General features: G+C 38.3%; 1 protein-coding gene across 5 annotated transcripts in view; it reads left to right on the top strand.

Annotated features, from left to right (window-relative positions):
* Positions 1-20604, top strand: part of tspan4a (tetraspanin 4a) — a 104493-nt gene that overhangs the window by 70543 nt on the left and 13346 nt on the right. For all 5 annotated transcript variants that reach the window (XM_067495717.1, XM_067495718.1, XM_067495719.1 and 2 more), the window contains one exon: positions 2772-2846. In XM_067495717.1, coding sequence (XP_067351818.1) covers positions 2772-2846 — 75 coding nt within the window. The remainder of the gene's footprint in view (positions 1-2771; positions 2847-20604) is intronic.

The raw sequence follows: 20604 nt of genomic DNA, 5'->3' as shown, positions 1-20604 counted from the left end.
TCTGAATATTTTAGCAATTCAAATGTGCTTGTTTTTCTGGTTGTAAAAATTATATTCAGCAATTTTTTCTAGTGACCACTAGGCCACATGTATAAAAAGCTCAATCCAACTGTGCATTTCCTCCAAAACATAGCTAGGACTTTGAACTACGAGCAAAGTCAGATTTAAATCGTATTTATTGTGATTTCTTTTTTTTTTTTTACATGTAAATCTTTTCCACAACCTAGAAAAGTTTTATCTTTATGAGATCATCATTATGTAAACTAAATGTATAGACCAAGCATGAGTGTGGAGACAGGGTTGGTGCAGAAAACATATGATGTACAACATGGAAACAAAAAACATTTTTGGCCCAATGTGCCAATTCAGGGGACTGGACAACATGTTTGACTCTTAGCAATGCTTTCTGTGTAGAAACAATGCAAATCTTTACTAGCAAGTGCTAGTAATATATAGCAGTATTACTACAAATTTAACCTTTCACTTTAACACTGAAGTGTTGAAATCCACTTATGTTGATATGGCAACAAGAGTAAAACAAATAATGTGTTTTTAGATTATCTAATGTAATGCACATATTGCTGGTATCCTTTAGAGCGTAGTTTTAGCCCTATCTTCATGGCATACTTGTTTAAAGTCTACCAGTCTGCTTGGTTGTCTGCCTTGGTTGAACAGCCTTATTCAAATCTATCCAGCGGTTTTCAATGATATTCAAGTCCAGAGACGGTCAGAGTAAAACATTAATCTTGTTCTTCTTGAACCCTTACTGAGTTGACTTTGTATTGTGCTTTGGATCATTGTCTTGCTGAAGGATTTTCATTTTGAACTTTTTGACTGATGGTAGGAGGCTTTGCTTTAAAAATGCTTTATATCCCTCTCCAGCTTTATGAGGTTTTTCAATTTCAATTTAAGGTCATTGTAAGGTCGGCTTTTTTCCCAATCCCAATATTTTTGTTGCTCTTTGCAAACTGCTTAAGATTTCCCCTGGAGATCTACTCACTGGCAAATTTAAAATGCAAGCCTGATTTGATTGTCACACCAGGGGCAACTCATCAAGTATTAAGTGTTGACTGTTTTTAGATCAGACACCTGATGCGAACCATTGCACCAGTATAATTTTTTTACTTTCTTTTTAAATATATTGAGGATTTTTGTTACTTCTGATGATGCAGAAACATGCGCAAAATATTATTTTGATGAAACTAACATTCTTTGTTTTACTATTTTTCTCAATATAAGGGGACACACACTTTTTCTCTTAACTGTAAAGCATAACATTCAGAGTGGTCTGTATTCTGCCATCGCTTTCTTACCTACTTGGTTCCTCACCTTCCAGTGTTGCCTCAGAGACTTTCATCCTTTCCACACATAGTGATTAATTCATGTGGGTGCTGCCAAAAGACCTTGGGGGCACCTGACAGCCCTGCTGGATGCCAGTCCTGTGAACTATAGCAACACACACATCCACTGTCAAGCAAACGACTGGAATACACAGAGGGCATGTAGCCATGATGTCTTTTAAAAACAACATTTCTACTTTAGAAATCTGTGAGATGGTCTGATGTTTTTGTGAGTTGTTCTCAAGAAAAGATATTTAAATAACAAACTAAGTATGTCCTGCAGTTCCATAAGGTTGTATTTAGCCCCAGGGGTGCTTTGAGCTCAGTGCTACTGCCAATGCCAGCATTGCACAGTAACGTTCTTATGTTTGAGAGACATGTTTGCCATGTTCACCAGCTTAGGCTTGTTAGTGTTAGCATTACAACACACCACCTGCCTGTGCGTTCATGGGTATACTGCAAACAGGACCTGCTAATAGCTCATTTGACACACTTTGGTGGTGCCGTTTTGTGAAAGTGTAAACAAATGTAATCTTTTTATGTAGCAACTTGCAAAGGGCAGCTACAAAGTGCAATAGAAACATAGAAGTAAGACAAAGGAAACATGATAACTTAACTTAATTATGTGTACGTCCTCCAACCTTTATGCTTATGTAGGTTGTTTTGCCATACAGGATTGTTAGATGAAAGAGTGCCCCCACATAAGGAGGCAGGTGTCTGTATTTCCAACAGGCAGACCACCACTGTCACCTAAAGTTCAAGTTTACTAGTTCAAATAATATTTGTACAGTAGATATGTTCCTTTACAGTCACCAAATGATAATCTAACACCATTTCATCAAGATCTTCTTTGCGAACCCCCTGAAATGTTATATCATTGTCTCTCAGAACATTTTACCCTTCCATGCTCTAGTCACTCCCATGTGTGCGAGAAAGAGCCATGTCCTAGCAGAGTAGCTGATGGATGAGCTCGTAACTGTTTTAAGCACTCACATGGGCTCACGAGAAGAAGATGTATCACCCATCAAGCAGCCATAGCAAGGAGGGGTGGCTGAAGACGGAGCGACGGATAAAATGTGGCTCCTTTACAAATTCAAAAGTGGATGGAGGAAAGCTGTATATCACTTTACCCAGTCCACACTGCTCGCTCTGATTGCCCCTCCTCCCTCACTCGCTCTGCTCTCTTGACCTGTCAGTTAGAAATATCGAGTCCGAACGATCCACAGCTCCACCATCGTTCCTGCTTCACCAACTCTTTCCATTCCTTTATTTCTTTTTACTTTTTCTCACCTTTAACACTACTTTTTTCTATTTATACTTCATTCGTCACAGACAGATACCCATTATTCCCCATTGTGGACTCCACCACATTTATATATTTTGTGTTAAGCGACTCAACTGTCTTTCTCTCTTTCCTTTGTATCTCCACAGTTCTTTATCCTCCTCCTGCTCATCTTTTTGCTGGAGATTCTGTCCGTCATGCTTTTCTTCATCTATCAAGATGAGGTAAGACACCTTGGTTCCTCTCTTCATGTTTTATTGTGTGATATTCTCCATCTGGACAAGGTGATAACTGGTTGTAGAGAATACCTATTAATACCCTTCATATGTGATGCAGACAACTGCTGTAGAAACTGTTTTGACGTTTATACAAGCAAAGGTTAGAAAAGAGAATGTCAGCTGGCATTCAGCATAAAATACTGTTTAATTAAACTGGGAATCTTTTAAATGTTGTTACATTGGTTGATTCACACAAACACTTTGGGTCTCTGGGCTATGAGTGGAAAAATGATTAATGTCACAATTTCCTTTCCTCGTTAATAAATCCTAACTTATCTTTGCTTATCTATTTTGAAATAAACAAGTCATTCAGGGAAAAAAATGCAAAGCCCTCTCGTAATATGAATGTGTAATCCCTTTGCATTTTCAGCTAAGATTTTAATAATGCATTGAAAGAGCATACTAAATTCTACCCATCTTCATCTTAATTAAGGGTTTGAGGGCTGGATTTTGGAGTTGTTGTTAAAAAAATTTAATTAATACATTATTGTTACAAGGCATTGCAAGTAATAAACACTAAAGAATTACATTAAAACACCAACAATAAACGATGTTTAGGAGCATGCATTTTGACAATGGGTATTATCTGGACTTTGTGAGATTAGTAAGATTAGTTGGGCACTGAGGGAATTGAGTTCCCAAAGTAAATCTGGGTTTATGCTACAAATTAATAAAAAGTTTAAAAACATGATCCAAGTGTCTTTTAAAAATTCTTGTGGACCCTTGACACTTGCAAATGTTGGGATACAGAGCTGCTGTAAATGAACTGAACTAAATTTCATCAAACAACCAGGGGCGGCTGCAGCTCAGTTGGTAAAGGAAGTCTTCAACGGACCAGGGTCAGTGGTTCAAACCCTGGTCCCGGCCTGGTCCCGGCTATATGACGAACCCCCAACAGCCCTCCCCAGCTGTGCAGTGCCGGTCCAAGCCCGGTAGAAATTGGGGAGGGTTGTCAGGAAGGCCATCTGGCGTAAAAACTGCCAAATCAACATGCAGACAATGATCTGCTGTGGTGACCCTAAACTCACAGGATAAGCCAAAAGAAAAAAAAATTTTCATCAAACAACCATTTCTAACTCAGTATAGGATTTGGGGCAACTACAGTACCAACTATTATTTTGATTGTAGAATACCTGTAGTTTTTTTGTTGATGCTGATGATCGTGTAGTGCTAATTTCTATTGAATGACACCTTGACAGTTACGTTTACTTAGTATTAAACCTTATTCATCCAATTACACAGCTTGATCCCCCTGTAAAGAGATGAAATGATAAAATTGACGAAGAATCTGCAGACGCTGAACCTTACTGTAAATTAGTGTACGTCAATGGGGCAAGATAACTACAGCTGAGTGAAGTGTATACAAATGTAGAGCCCCATCACAAGCCACTCCTCAACACTTTACGCTACATTATCTGTTGGGACAGAGGATCCTCAGAGACTTAGGCCAAGGCCAACCCTGACTGTAGTGCCTTTGTACATTTTGGTAAATAACAACCTAATTTGATATTTTCCCCATCTTTGTCTTGAAATTATGTTTGCAACCATGGACCTTGGACCTGTATACACTTTGTTCTGGCTTTTATCTCTTTGTTATTGTAATTCTGACATGATTATATAATGGCCTAATGTCTGCATTTCCATTACAGTTTGTAACAAAATGAATATTTCTGGACTGGTACATTCTTCTGGGCTTTCAGCCAATCAACACTGCTCTGTTTGGCTTTTAATGAATGTTGTCTTTTGTCACACCTCACCTTTCTCCTAGTATCTGTGTTCCCTGATGTTCAGTGCACCTCATTATTCAGTCTCTGAATAATTCAGTTTTGTCTACCCAGGAGGTGATTAGTGGCACAACGGAGTAAAAAGTTGGGGATGGTGTAGATGTTCTGCAGAGCCAGAACACCAAGGGAAATCACTCACAGTAAAGAATGAGTGGCCATTACGAGTTCTTCCATTGGTATTTTTAAACAGCAGGAGACTCGACAATTCTCAGACTCATATTCTGCTTTTAGTGTGCCCTGCTGGGAGATTGAACTAAATCTTTATAATATCACAAAGTAGAAATTTATAGCACAGGTCATTTTATTACGTGGCAAAGAAAGGCCTTTTTTAAACTTCTGTGCAAAAACTAAGCTTTACTTCACTGTAACATAGCTACTGTACTGTAGTGGGGATAAGGAATTGTCATGTATGTATTGAAGAAATGAATGAGAATAGTGAAAAGACTAATCATTTCAAGGCTATGATATAAATTATAAGTATTCAATCAATTATGCATTTACCTACTGTAAATGTTATCACCCCATGAAATCGTCATTTGGGAAATGTAGTTGCAGGTTAGTAGGGCTCTACTCCATGTCCTAGTCGGCTCAGCAAGCCGATACCATGTGTCCGATGTGTCTTTTGTCATCGAGGTAAATGCTCTGCATGGCAACTGCCATCACGGATGGGTGAGTATAAAAGGGTTGAACGAGAAGCAACTGTGAAGCACTTTTACTGTAGTTAACAATAAACACTGATTTTTTATAATAATTAGCATTTATAATAATAAATGCAGAACATAACAGGTTTAAGCACCAACACTTGTTAGTTTTAAGAAAGTATCAAGGCTTGATTGGAGAGGATGACTGACGTTTTGAAATGGAAAACAAACAACTGGTTTAAATTCCTGCATTCTTTCATCCTACCCATCCACTTTCTTCTTTGTGTGACCTTTACGTCAACAACAACAACAACTTTATTTTTCTGTCGTAATTACAACGCTGGTGAAAGGAAGGTTGGCGGATTGTGCCCCTTCTGAAATACTTGATAAATCATTAAGGCAATTTAATGCAGTGATAACGTTTGAAATGACTGATTCATTTACCTGATACATCCTGTTGTCTGGTCTTCCACGTGACAGTACATTAGCTGCTTTTAATATTACGTTTTACAGTAATTACTGGTCATTCTTGTCCTGCTTCTCATGGGATCAAATCTAGTTTACTGTAATCACACACAAACACAAATGTTTTTTTTCCCTGACATTTTGTGAGATCTTTTTCACTGTTACTTTGATTGTATCCTCTAGAGTATCCCACGCTTTATAGCACACTATCTCTGATTATCAGGGCCTGCTGCTTTTCACCTCCTCCATCACCATGGTAACTCCCTGAAAGCAGTCCTGCAGTTGGAGTACAAGCCCATGACATTCCTCTAGTATGCAAAGCCTTCCAGATGGCATGACATAATCAGAGTACAGAGAGTAGCTGCATGTAGATGAACTTCATGCTTGGCTACAGGCATGGACACGCTCAGTGGTCCACTTTATTACACCTGCTTTGGACCCGATAAAAAGCTGTGTGACGCAGCTGGAAGCAACTTCAAACAAGTCACAGATCTTCCACACACCTCAAATGGCCATTGTTTGTCTCACTATGTTGGGTCCTAGGGAAGATGAAAAACTTCTGTGATGTTAACTTCATTGGAGGCAGTGTGAGGATGAGTGTCAAAGTGAATAAAAATAAGTGTAGCTCAGCATCATGATATTGAAAATTGATGTATGGATGTTTCATACTGTCTCTGTGCGGGTTTACAGTGTTGTCAGCTTGGCTTTATCGTCACCTCCAGGGAAAATCATGCCACCAAACAAACACAATGAGAGTAATAACATCAGAAGGCCGGCAGCAATGTTTTGTGTAGGGCTTTAAGGACTACCAACAATTTAGCATCATAATAGGAATCATTTCAGGCCTATTGTAAATATTATTTGTGGAAGTAGTAGAAGTAGTGAAAGTAGAGGTTGGTGATAATTTTTTTTCATCAACAGTCCAATAGTCTCTTTGGCTTCATGGCATTTGCAGTTAATTATACAGTCTAATGAGTCTCTCAGACATCTTAAAGCTACAGCATTCAACATTTTTCGAATGTGGTTTTAGAAATTAGCTTATGCTAATGTAGAGAGGTGCTGTCGAAGCCTCCCGTGACACAGACTCATTGAACAGCAGTGAAAGCAGTGCAGAGGAAGTTTTTGTGTAAGGCTCGTCCTTCTAATCAATCAGAGAAAAGCAATACATTTTGCTTGATAAGTACATTTTGTAGCATTGTTTTTTATTGTGATTTGATAACTACAGCCACCCAAAGGGCTGTGCAGTGTGTGGCAGAGCATTAACAACAAAGCAAAGCTGTTTTAGAACAAGGAGGAGGGCTGGACAGACATGAATGATTCTGAGTGTCAAGGTGGATTAAGCTGTACACCGTGGCTTTGTGTTATACATCCCAAATAACAATAACAAAAATATACATTCATCTGTACTCAGTTATGTAGATATTTCAGTGGTTAAAGCACAATACGCATGTCCGGTTGTGATTATGATGTGAAGAGTTGGTTCCCTTTTTGCATAAATAGTCCTTAATCCAGCCCATGGGAGTTGTGGGATTTTGGAAGCCCTCAAACAAAACTGCAAGAACCTACAGGGAAAAAAGAGGGAAATAAACTGGAAAGCCAACACATATTCAGCCAGTACAAACTTTTAATTTACCAATGCAAATATCACACTAGGTACAGCTGTTAGGAGAAGAGCATAAACTACCCGAAAGCAGGTCGCTGGGACAGCATTAAAACATCTAGCAGCCTAACACCCTCATAGAAAACACTGCCAAGCTCACAAAAAGCAAGTGAACAGAGCCAGGACATGAATTCACAGCTAATACGCACCTTGCTGAAGTAAACATCTTAAAATCTAAAATCTTCAGAATGAAAGAAAGAAAGTTGCCATCTTTCAGGCTGCTAACAGTGGTTGCCTTCAGTTTGAGAAAAATTCATGTGGTGATTTTGGAATACATTTCAAATTAAAATTCTATTCTAGTGAGCGAAAAAGGGGTGAGAGGAAACTATCATATTAGTCCTTTTTCCATATTTCTCAGGCCAAGCACGCTTACAGTATATTATCTGTCAACTCACATTTCATCATTTGTACGCCATCAACATATTTCAGGGTTAAGTGTGCCATTTCATGAAAAATTAACTCCTTCATATCGTCATATCATATTTTTTACAGTACATGTACTGCTGCAGCAGAAAATAAAATTCACCTTGATAGCTTAATGCTCCTGGATATTTTTTAATCAGCCAGTAAATAATGAAAACTCAATAATGGCAGTGAATTCGTAAATTTATCATCACTATTTGTCATTGCACACAAATGAAACAATACCAGTAATTTTCATCTACAAAGTGAAGCACTTAGCACTTAGTATTGTGTTACCAAAAAAACAATACTAAGTACAGTTTCATCTAAACTTATTACAATAATCAGCTAACATGGCAGCAGAAATGGAAAAAAAAGCCCTGTGACTATTTCTTATCAAATATGTTCTTAAGTGACACAGACAGAGTGTTAACAAGTTATCATGTCTAATACATAAGAAACTTTATTTTCATCTTATACAACAGAACAAAATGGTGTAGGAACTCGGTCAGACAACAGCAGATACAACATTTATAAAGTCCTACAAAGGAGATCACCAGAGATTCAATGACAAAACATCTAAGCATAAGAGAGAGTGTTCCATCCTAATAACACACTGCCTTACCTCACAAGGGTGTGTTGAATATACAATTTTTTGTCAAAAGTATAGTATGTCCAATATTAAGTATGTGCAACATGATAGTAGACTGATTCATTTGCACATCAAATACCTTGCAGGGATGTTAAAAGATCTCATTAAAAACAAAAGTAGTAGTTTCTACTGCATGGAAACATACAACAAATGCTGACACTGACTAGGTCTGTACACATATTGAAATGATCGGCCAAACTTTGATCAGCTCTGAATCTTTTATAAGTCACCCCCAAGGAAAATATAGCTGTTGTGTAACTAAACTGAACTTGTAGACAAATGTAATGTAAAAGATCCAAAACCAGATTAATAACTAAAAAAGAAGTTTTTAGATTCTTATAATCTCTATGGTCCTCTCTTTGTACCGTATAATTGTATTATTTTTTTTAACTATTCACTGCAACATGAAGCCAAATATCAAAAGTTTCAGTTCTGTTTGCGTGGCTAAATAAACATCACTCAAACAGATATACTATCTGTGAACTCTGAAAACTCTTTGATTTAAGATTCAAATCCAATACCCATTTGACACCCACAGTGATACACAGATCTGCCGAAATTTGTTAGTTCAAACTGTTTGCAACAAAGACCCTGTAGCAAAAAAGGTTTCAATTTGACAGTGACGAGTTAAAATGAATGGAAAAACAGTGCCCTCTGCACACTCATAAAGTCATCTGCGTTATCAGTCAGTTAAGTTCAGTGCAGGTATTCACCTAAATTGTCAATCACCTTTTGTGTTGTACTGATTCACCCTAACATGCTTCAATCTGCTTTTGCTGAAGTTAGTAATGTGCTGCACTGACAGCAGTGGATTTTAAGAAACATCTGGGAAAATTATTAAAGCAGGTATAAGGAGAATAATGAGACTTTAGAACTGTGTCCTTCATGCAAAAGGCAACATATATTTTTGTTGTATTGTTTTATAAGGTATTCAGGATAATTTGAGTCAAGGAATAGATTTCTCTGTCACTGTTACCATCCAGATATGGGCTTTAACCATGTATCCTCAGGGTCACTGGGAGCTGAAGCCTATCCCATTTGTCCTTTTGTGTAAGGCGGGGTACACCCAAGACATGTCTCCACTCATTTTCACAGCTACAGGCAATTTAGAGTCACCAGTTAACATATCATGCATCTATTTGGACTTTGGGAGGAAACCGGAGTGCCTGAGGTAGCTGTGCTAATAACCCCTCAACAGTGCTGCCCCTCTGTTCAATTAGAAAATTTTTGTCTACATGCTAAATTTTGCATCTGTTTTCATATGGGCAAAGTTCTCGTTTACCTTGACAATCAGGAAAATATTTTAAAATATTTACTTAAATAATGTTCTGGTAACTAGAACTATACAATGATTTATTATGTAATTATTAATAATTTGCAGTATTTTGTAGGCAAAAATAGGTCAAATGTTTTTTAAACTTTTAATGCACCATGGTGTGTCCTATTCACTGCTCTGATATTAAACTGTCGCAGTTCATGTGTGTTCAGATCCGCTTCAGGACGGTGTTGCCCCTCTCTGAGTCACTCCCAGCTGTCTCATAAAAAAAAAAGCAGAAAAAGCAGAAAAAGCCAACAAATGACCATAAAAAAGGTGTTCATTAGGTCTCTGCCCTTCTGTGGCTTTATCATGACATGAGCCTCATTTCAGAGTGCACCTAGAGTGTAGCTCATCCTGCCAGGATCATTGGAGCCCTCACCTCCACATGTTGTTAGTTATTAGGTCAATGCTGCATGAGATCTTTTTCCTCTGCAGCTCAGTGGTGGACGGTTGAATGAGGTGCCTGTCATGGGGCAGCTGTAGGGGTGATTTTGCTATCTGCTTGTGCACTTTGGGACGAGTCAAGCTGAGGTAATGCTGCTGTAAAAAGGAAGTCATCAAGAGCTATGGCCAGACTGGTTCCTCAAAAAACCTCATGCACTGACCCAAAGGGTGCTGGGGCTGTTAAACAGAATCTACAGCTACATCCAAAGCTGCAGATACAGAGCCCATGATTTTAATTATGATGCTTTCATGTTTACAAGTTTGAAAATGTATCCTACTGAAAATAGTTTACACGTTTTACATTTTTTCACCTTCTTCACTTGCAGCATAAGCAGTTTATAAGCAATTAACTCGCAGAGTCTAGACGAAACCCCCAGGAAGAACGCTGGGCTATGAAATATTCATAGTGGCCACACCACAAGCTGTTACTACAACTTTTGCATTCATCACATGACAGACAATCTCCTGCTGTAAATCATCTGTGTAACTGGAGTATAAACAGATAAGTCTTATCTTTTTTTAAAGCACATTTATTTTTAAATACTCCTCAACTCTTAACTGCATTTGATGCAAAAGCTACTAGATATGACTGAAAGCTCTAGCTGAAACATAGTAATTGGACCTTGAATTTTAAACACATGTATTAAATCATGTATAAACAGGTCAGTCATCTACAATGAAAAATCTTAACAACTACCAGGTGTCATCCCTTGAAAGGACAAATGATTACAATATGCTGTAACTTTGATGATGTTCCCCTGTTAGGTTGACATTTGTACCTTTGAATGAAATGTCTCAACAGTGGATTAATATGAAATTTGTGCTTAACATTCATGCCAGAACGAACTACAGTCAGTTTGTTGATCCCCTAACTTTTGCCTATAGCACCATCTTCAAGTCAGAACTTTAACGTGTCCAGTAACTGTGGTTTATGAGCAAATAACTGCACATCTTATAATATTCCCATCATCCTCATCTGTAGGCCATTTTGTGTTCTGTGCATTTTGCTGTACCAACTAAACGTCAGCATTGTCACTGTTTGCATGATGGTGTTAACACACTAGAAATATTTCCTCTGTTCTGGGCCTGTACTGTTATAATTTATTCATGAACTGTTTGTACAGCAGATACAGATGGTGCATAGAATTTATAGTAGTTGAAGAGCCAAAAAATATATAAAACATAAGGTGTTGTAAACAACTTGTCTTTATATAACGACTAAAAATGCTATTAAATAATTGGGGTTAATATGTTGCCAGTTAATGCTAAGTAATTTTCCATAATTTGTCATGCTTATCTGAAAAAGGAGCTGCCTCCAAACAGCCTGACTCTGCTGTGTGAATCACCTTGTTAAAATGTAGTTAGTCCAGTGAGAAGATGTCTCACTGTAAATTCTGTCATCACTTCTCGTGAGAACCGAGGTAAGTTTCTGCAGTCTCTGTCACTCGCTATCTTCTCTGCCTGGCCCTGTTCCACTGTTGTTAGATTTAATGGGGAAAATTGTGAAATAATTTTACAAGGACAAAAAGATAGAATAAGTGTCCACTTGTGAACAGACTACTTTGTATGCAGGGCCAACCACGCATGTAGTAAAAGGAACTACAGGCATCACATGTTCAAACTTCTTTTCCCATTGCCCAAGTCCCATTGCATATGTGATGGCTCCTCTTTTTCCACATCATTACTGTTCTGGCATCAGCTGTCAAAACATTTTAGCTTGTCAAATATCAAAATGCAGCATCCCTGTCTGTACACATTTCAAGCCTGAGAAATTTTCATTTCACAAAAAATGCAATTTGAGAAACACCCCTGGCTAATCACGTTACGAAAACACACCCACGTCAGGGCAATGTTAATAAGAGAGACAAATTGAGATGATCAGTAAACAGACAAGACATTTGTTTGTGTGTCTTGCTAAATATATGACTAGTGAATGTAAGTTTGAATACTGGAGATAATGTTGAGGAAAGACTGTCATTATAAATAATTTAAATGGTAATTAGGTTCCCAATATTATGAAGGAACGTAGGGTGAAGATTTGTAGGAGGAGGCCAAGAAAAGTGTCACCACTCCTCCAAATATGTTTCACCAAACATAAAAACACTACGTCAGCCAGATATGAGGAGGAACCGTGACCAAATTAGTTAAGCCCACAGATTACAGAGGTATTATTTAGTCCAGTAGTGTTATTTACTCTTAAACTCTTTGCCACTCAACCAAAAAGCTTCAACTTGAGGAAAAACTTGGGAACTAGATGTTTGATGTCTTTTCTTGGTTTTAATTCACCAGGATATTGATTCACCGCCTTTTAGATACAGGTGCCTTTATACTACAATTACTTGAAACACTGGTGATCTCCAAACCAATATGCTGCACCAGTGATAATTTAGGTGAGTTGTTTTAACAGGATTGCTACCAGTATACCAGTATTGTTGTTTCAGGACGTGCATTTTTGCATATTTATTTGCATTTGATTCTAATTTGTTTTAGGAATATACTAATATTTTTTTCTAAAAATTTAATCTAAAAAATGCAGGAATGAAACAAAAAGTTGCTGTACTTTTTAGTCCAAGGTAGTGTCTGTATTACTGGATTCATGCTGCACTGATACGCTGCAGGAAAAATGACATTAAAGTTTAAATTTACTGAGCGTTTTTGGAAAAAAAACAACTTCACCATTTGGTTTGTGTTGACAAAACGAAAATTAAGTCTATGTACTGTGATTAAAAAAACATTTCAAAATTAATTTTTCCAGATGTAAATTAGCTTTGCCCATTTGAGCAGATTATTCCCTCCAATTCAATTTCAAAAAAGCACACAAAACAGTTTTCATTTAAGGCTTATAATTTTGTTGGAAAAGAAAATCCATCAGCGTGAATAAGAAGCTGATATACAAATTACAAATGCGTTCTGGTCACAGTTTCCTAAAAGCACATAACTTTTAGAGTTCAGCTTATAAACAAGATTGTACTGGATGTTACAATTAGATAAATACATTTAATTTGATTTAAGCACAGGGTTCTGAAATTCCCTATAAGATTTGTGTTTAACTATTGGGCAGAGTTTATTGATAAAGTCTGTTTAACAGTTGTACTAACAAACAGAACATCTGGGAAGTATAACAATATACTGTATAAAGATTTCTAGTACTAATGGATGATATAAACCCTGGCCTTGGTATTTCTTAATGTTACATTTTGGCTAAGTCTGATTCTCTGCAAAATACTTAATTCAGCTAATACAGAATTTCTTTTTAACCCTGTCAGTCATTCCCCCAAAAATTCCCCCCTCGCCCCTGGTATGGTAGACCCTGGCCCCTACTGATTATGTACATATAGCTTGTTCCTGTGCTGCCATGATTAGTGCCTCTCTGTTGGCTTTCACTCCAGCAGCCAGACCTTTTCGTTATCTGTCACTTCTTCTATAGGTCAGCACAGTGCAAGGGTTTGTCCCTTCCATCAAGCTTTCTGCTCTTCCTCCCCTTGCTCTTCTGTTTTCTGCTGCCTGAGGTATTCAATAAGCACATTATCACTAGGGGCCATCTTCCTGATGTAATCACAGATCTTTTTTGTTTCATCCTGTACAGTGGCTCTGATGCTTACTAGTCTCAGCTCCTCTCCTCCTGCGTAGTGTGCAGTCTCAGGATGTTGAATTTGGGGTGAAAGCCTCCATGCATTGTAAGGAGCTTCCTTGTCTTGATGTCAAGGGTCTCTGTCTCGTCTTTTGGCCAGCTTAATATACCAGCATGGTAGCTGATGACCGGGAGGGCGTAGGTGTTAATAGCTTGGCCTTGTTCTTCTCATTCTGCTGAGTTCTCAGGACTTGCCTTGCTCTCTCTAGGCACTTATCAGATGCTGCTTTTCCAACATCTGCTATGTTGCCTTCTGGTAGTACAATCCCCTCAGTTCTGACTACCTTTCCTCTCTCATTATTACCACCCTATCACACTTATCCAGTCTGAATGACATTCCAGTGTCCTGGTGGTTTGGATCAATGAGTTGATGCCAGCTTGATGTCATTAATGTAGAGGAATTGGCTGATAGCTGCTCCATTCTGCAGTCAGTATTTGGAACCACTCTTGGTGATGATCTGGCTGAGGGGGTTCAGCCCTGTGCAAAACTGCACCAGGGACAGAGCATCTTCTTGGTAAATGCTGTACTTGATGTTGACTTATAAAATTGATAATAAAACAAAATAAATAAAACAAGTTGCTTGTTTTCTAGATCCCCACTGAGTTCTTGATGAAGGCTCTTAGAGTCCTGTTGATGATGTATAGCATTTCAGGATGCATGTATGAGGCACTGAGTCGTTGTCTTTCTTGCAATGCACAGGTTGGTATGTCTGGTTTTACATTACCAGTACGTAATGCTTTTCAAATTTTATTTTAATAATGTTTAGTTGAGATAACATATCCCTGTTGCTGAAACATATGCAATTTTGTAAAGGTTTTAGTCATAAAAATGAAAGTAAGGATGCTTTAAAAAATAATGTAATCAATATTTTTTATCAGGTATGTTGGTCTTGGAGAACTTTCCACAGTAGATTTAATCTGTCTTCTGTCTCTTCATATTTCCAAGACTGACTTCTTAGTTTTAAAACCAGGGCTCTGTGGGGGCCATAGCATCTAACGCAGGACTCCTTATTGTTCTTGTTGCTATACATAGTGTTTTGTTACAGTAGCCGAATTCCAGAAACATTGTCCTATGCTGCAGAATAAATTTGGGATCAGTCAGACACCTCGATATTGCTATTGCTATTTCAAGGGATGTACTGAGCGGCTGTAGCCCAGTTGGTAAGGCAGTTGACCATGGACCACAGGGTCAGTGGTTCGACCCCTGCTCCTGGCTACAGTTGCTCCATTTTATAGGCTCCATTCTACATGCTCCATTTGTCGAAGTGTCCTTCGAAGACACTGAACCCCAAGTCCCGGTGGGTCAGGAGAGGACCTTGCATGGCAGCCACCACCATTGGTGTGTGAATGGGAATCAACATTGTAAAGCGTTTTGGATAAAAGCGCTATATAAGCGACTATTTACGATTTACATATGAATAGTATGAATGCTGTCGTGCATGTTGACAAACCCACCAGTGTGTATTTACTCCACTAAAACTGGCAACACACTAACAGCTTTGTCACCATCACCACAATGGCCATATACTGTACACACAAATACATAAATGTTCGTTGGCAGCATGCCCCGTGCCAGCATGTGTGCGCTGGTGCATGAAGCTGTGTTTATAAACTAGATTAAAACAGATACCAAAAACAGAATGATGGTAAAAAGAATATGAACAGTGACCTCTAAAGCCCCCTGAAGCTTTTGCACAATGTGCATCCAACACACTGCTCATTCTGTCACTATCCACCTGTAGGCTCTGAATCAAAGTTAGCCCCCAGCATCCTACTGGATGCTTCAGTGGAAGGAGCGACAAGGTCGAAGATAGATGCCAAATGACAACAGTGTGCATAATTTTTATATGAATAATAATCCACCACAAGTTGGTTGAGTGAACGACAGTTTTCACTACAAGGTTCAGTAAATAACTACAGTGGATGTTTCCGTTCTGTTCTGATGAGCCTTGATCTTACTGTCTGAGGGAGCTGACTGCATCCTGTCTATAGGCCTTAAGCTTTCTTTACCACTATGTGATTACTTTGTATGCACTTAAAAATCCTCTTCTTGCCTATGTGGCACTTACCTCTCACAAAGTTAAAACACTTCTTCTCGTGCCACTTTGCCTTCCAAGTGATTTTATTTGGTTTGTACCTCACTTGTAAGTCACTTTCGATAAAAGCATCTGCCAGACGACTAAATGTAAGTGTAATGTAAATGATTAGGCCATTCACTCCTTATAGCCTTGTTTCTGCTTATTCACTTCTTTAACCCTTTTAGTGGCATTGATTGACTACTCACATGGTTTGCCAAGAGGTAATCAGGAACTGATTAGAAGCAGAGGATGTAAAGGCACTGGGATTTTAATTGATTTGCACCAGCTGAGGACTGAGATTAGTCACTTAAAGGGAATGCCACACATTTTAATAATTTAAGTATGTTATTGCTGTGCCCTGGGATAGAATTAGAAGTTAGAGACAGAAGCCTTGAATTTGTGGCTGCCCCATTCATTATCTGAGCAGCACTGCCAGATTTCACATCCCACTTTTCAAATTTAAACGTTAGTTTTGTAGCTTTTAGAGGAGAGTTGCCTCACTATTGACCGATCTGTCCTGAGGCACATGAATAACGTGGATTCTTCAGACGAGTGGTGTTCCCCTATAACTCTTTTTTTGAAATGCAGTGCAACACATCTAAAGATTTAAGCCTATATCCCAAGCCAGGGGAAATAAAGCACAGCCAGGCAGACTACAGTGTACTATGTTAAAATAAGTGCCCTTGAAAAACCTTGACTCAGGTCTAAATTGGGTTGCAGTCCAGGGAATGTAATCTGGGCTCCCTTGGAGGCAGGATAAAATTAAACTATTTGCAAGAAACCAGCCTTGCCAATAAGCCTGGGCACCCAGATGAAGAGGAAGGCAGACGCCCTATGGAAATTTATGCTCAGAGACGACTGGATGACCAAGTCACATACATTTGCAACAACTTGAACATGACTTTTTAAATCATACATTTTATGCAGCCTAGATTTAGGATGCTGTTTGCATTGCACTTCCCAACTTCAACCTTTGAATCAATAATGTTAAAGTCCTCCTTTAAGTAATGTTGTTGCAGGAGATGAAGTGGAGCAGATTTTATGCGGTTTGGCGTTTTCTAGTTAAATAACAGGTTCATAGGAAATCCATGGGGAATATGATCACAGAGCTTTCCTCTTTTTTTAAAACCTTTATCTATTTCACTGTCTTTTTGTTATATTCTTGACACAAGTAATGGATTTCCACTGTTTGGGGAGAGGATGTAAATTGGGACATTTTTCTCCACATTATTTCCTCTCCTCTGAAATTCTTTTCTTTGTGTTTCTTTGTAGAATAAGGTCTGTTCTTCAGGGCCGTCAGATGGAAAACTCCCTTATTTTGCTTGCTATGCTGTCAGTGTTATATACAGTCCAGTAGTGATATAAGCACTTCATCTGCCCCACAGTGTGTTTGCTGATACATATTCTGCCCTTACTCTCTGGCTCCTCCTAACCCCCTTTTCCCCCATTTACTTTTTCCTGCACCCACCCAGTTCATCACCTCCATCTCTCTTCTTTTTTTCTCATCTACATGTCTCAATCTCTTCTCTTCTCCATATACATCTCTTATCTCTCCTGGTATCCCTGCCATATGAATAATTGATGGCCCATCTTTGACTCGCCTGGTGTAGTTAAAGGGCGACTATAGTCCCGAGGACAACATCAATACTCAGCTAAAAGTACAGATGTGGCTTATGCAGTCTTCTTGCTGTACATTCACACAGGCAGTCTTTATTAATGACCCAGTTAGGTTTGAATTAGAAGTTGTTGTTTTTTTCTTTTTTATACTTTAGAATACTCAGGGCTTTTACCAAGTCCATTCAAATGTGATATATAGACTGCCTGTACTGAACTTTTACATCCGTTTGGTGATAGTTTGCATGGTGCTTTGTTCCAGAGAAATGTCATGCAGTAGCGTGGACAGTAGCACCAAATGAAATCACCAGTTATTTGTTTTGAGATAATATACTGTGTTATTTGTGTTTTTCTGTCTGTCTCTTTCAGGCATCCCAATTATGTTTTTTAAATATTTATCTTAACACAACATCTAAATTGACATTTATGGAAGATCAGCTAGCTCTAGTTTAACTATAGGATATACTGTATGGATCCTAATGATAATTTCTACTCTTCTTCTACTGTCTATATAGTTGCTGCAGTGACAGCTTATGGGTTGTCAAATACTGGCAATAGTACTGCTACTTATCCATACATGTGTAAAGGATACACTTAGCCTGATTAATCAGAACATTTTAATAACAATAAATTAAATAACTTTGTTGAATGTGAAGGGGGTCAGCTAAATTGATAAAAATTATTATCAAGTAGCTCCGCACATTTTTTTTCCTCTTTGAAATAATTGTTTTGGTTCATCTGCACATTTACTCAATGGTTCGATCTCACAGATCTCATCTACCTTCCTCCCAGTGACAGTATTTTATCAAATAAGGACAGAGAATGACAGGTTGCTCGCCGCTCAGTACAAAACAGAAAGCAGCAAAATTTAAATACACATACATTCACTACTAACACTACAACTCACAGAAAACACAAAATGGAGTTAAAATCAGTTTCAGAGGTGGTAAAGATAGAGATGAAATTAGATGAATACAGTAAGTTGAATCGTGTTAGGGGGTCTCTCTCTGGCCTGTGGTTATAACATTTGGAGCAAGTCTTGGGTCTCAGAGAGCGAGCTGTTAACTTCCGAGATGTCTAATATTTTTCCATGGGGATTACTGCATACACACAGAGAAATTACAGTTAGTGCCAGCTTGTCTGGGGTGACTGTCTGACCATTCAGACTGGTTTAAGGTCAGAGGTAGCTGATGAAAGTCTGTGTTCCCAGGATCTGTGGACTGTTCCACTACACTGGGCTCACACAGCTCTAAATGAATGCTAATGAAGCTCTGTGTCTGCTGTTTGTGTGCAGCAAATCCATTAAAAAAGATTCACGGCGCTTGTGTTCGATTAAAACATTACACTAGGAAGCCACAATCGCTTTCTGTTGAGGTTTTTTGTTACTATAGTTTCCAAACTTTTTATTTTCTGAATAAATCTTTTCAGTGTCATTTTTTATACTGTCTATTCACATTCTGCTGAATTATTTGCTGGATACAATATCAGCCCCTTTTTCTTTTACTATACATTTATCAATCTGGCATATACTTTTTATCTGATATTAGAAAATAGAGCTTCTGCCAATGTCAGTAGTGCTGGACATAGTCTAACAGAATGTAGGCTGAACACACGGTTTATTTTGCCTTGGGGCATGTGAAACATTTTACCCAGAAAACACAACTATGACAAAGCTGCTTCACACAACTCATCAGGCCTGCAGGCATGTTACTGACCTTTTGTAAATATCCACTCACTACTGTTTGCAATGCTAAATTCACCTGATGTAGGGAAAACTCATGGGCTTTGTTATTGTTTTCTTCCTTTGAGCTTCTTCGTAATAGAGAGAGAGGCTCACCTCTTAACTCTGACAGTTACTTTATAAATGAATAAATAATAATAAAACCATGTAAAAACACTCAAGAATGAGTTTAGTCCATTCAGACTAATCAGAGAATATCTGTTTCATGGTTACATAACTTTTACTAATGACTTAACAAATACATAGACTTATTGCTAATGTAAAATACAAATTATGATGTTGCCCATAGAGTTAAACAGAGTAAACCAAGAGCCAACCAAAAAGCTTCCACTCTTCATAAAACCAGTTCAAAGCTCAGTCCAAAGACATGTATAATAGTAAATTGGTGAACTGAATGTGAGGATAGTCAGGACAATTGTGGAGTCTTTTGCACTGCCACCTCACAGCTTGAAGGTCTCCGATGTGAATTTATGTGGAATTTTTCTCCCTGTGCGTGTCTGGGTTTCCCCCGCAGTCCAAAGACATGTTAGGTTAACTGGTGACTCTTGCCCGTATGTGTGAAGGTGAATGCAAATGGTTGTCTGTCTTTGTGTGTCTCTTTGTGTTGGCCCTGAGATAGACCGGTGACCTGTCAGCTGGGATAGGCTCCAGCCCCCTGTGACCATGAACAGGATAAGCTGTTTCAATAATAGATAGATGGATATCTCTTCATTTGCTTTGTATCTTCTACATCCATCTGTCTAATAATAAAAGAGTGTTAAACCCCTCAAAGGCATGTGCAATTCAAAACGTGAATCTTCTCATTAAAACACTTCTACATATTGTTAATGGTGGCCAAAAACTCACCGATCTCAAACAAGATTCTGGGTTATGTATAAGTCAGTTTTATTCTGAAACTATTGGTTGGAAGCAGAACCTCACAGGCTAAAGGCTGCAGTACAGAAGAGAGCAGGGTCAATAGAGATCAATGCGATTGGTGTCTGATGGGACCGACCATCTAAATGTGTAAACAAGGATGAGCAGAGCTTCTGTTTGCTGTTTGGATGAAGTGCCCAAGCTCTCTAATTATATTGTTGATTTTAACTTACCATTTTAGATTCATTAGCAGCAAAGTGTTCATGCTTTTTAAGCATGTTTATCTCTGTGGCTGTGTTCACACCATTTCCTTTCTCTGATTTAAAGCTTACTGGGGAAAGCTGGTTTTGTTAACCATTTGTACCTTGTTTATTTAGGTTCACGCGGCTGAACCTGTGCTTCTAAACTAAACCCACACA

The sequence above is a fragment of the Channa argus genome, chromosome 2, assembly GCF_033026475.1.
Source record: "Channa argus isolate prfri chromosome 2, Channa argus male v1.0, whole genome shotgun sequence".
Classification (NCBI taxonomy): domain Eukaryota; kingdom Metazoa; phylum Chordata; class Actinopteri; order Anabantiformes; family Channidae; genus Channa; species Channa argus.
This window is presented reverse-complemented; position numbering and strand designations above follow the sequence as displayed.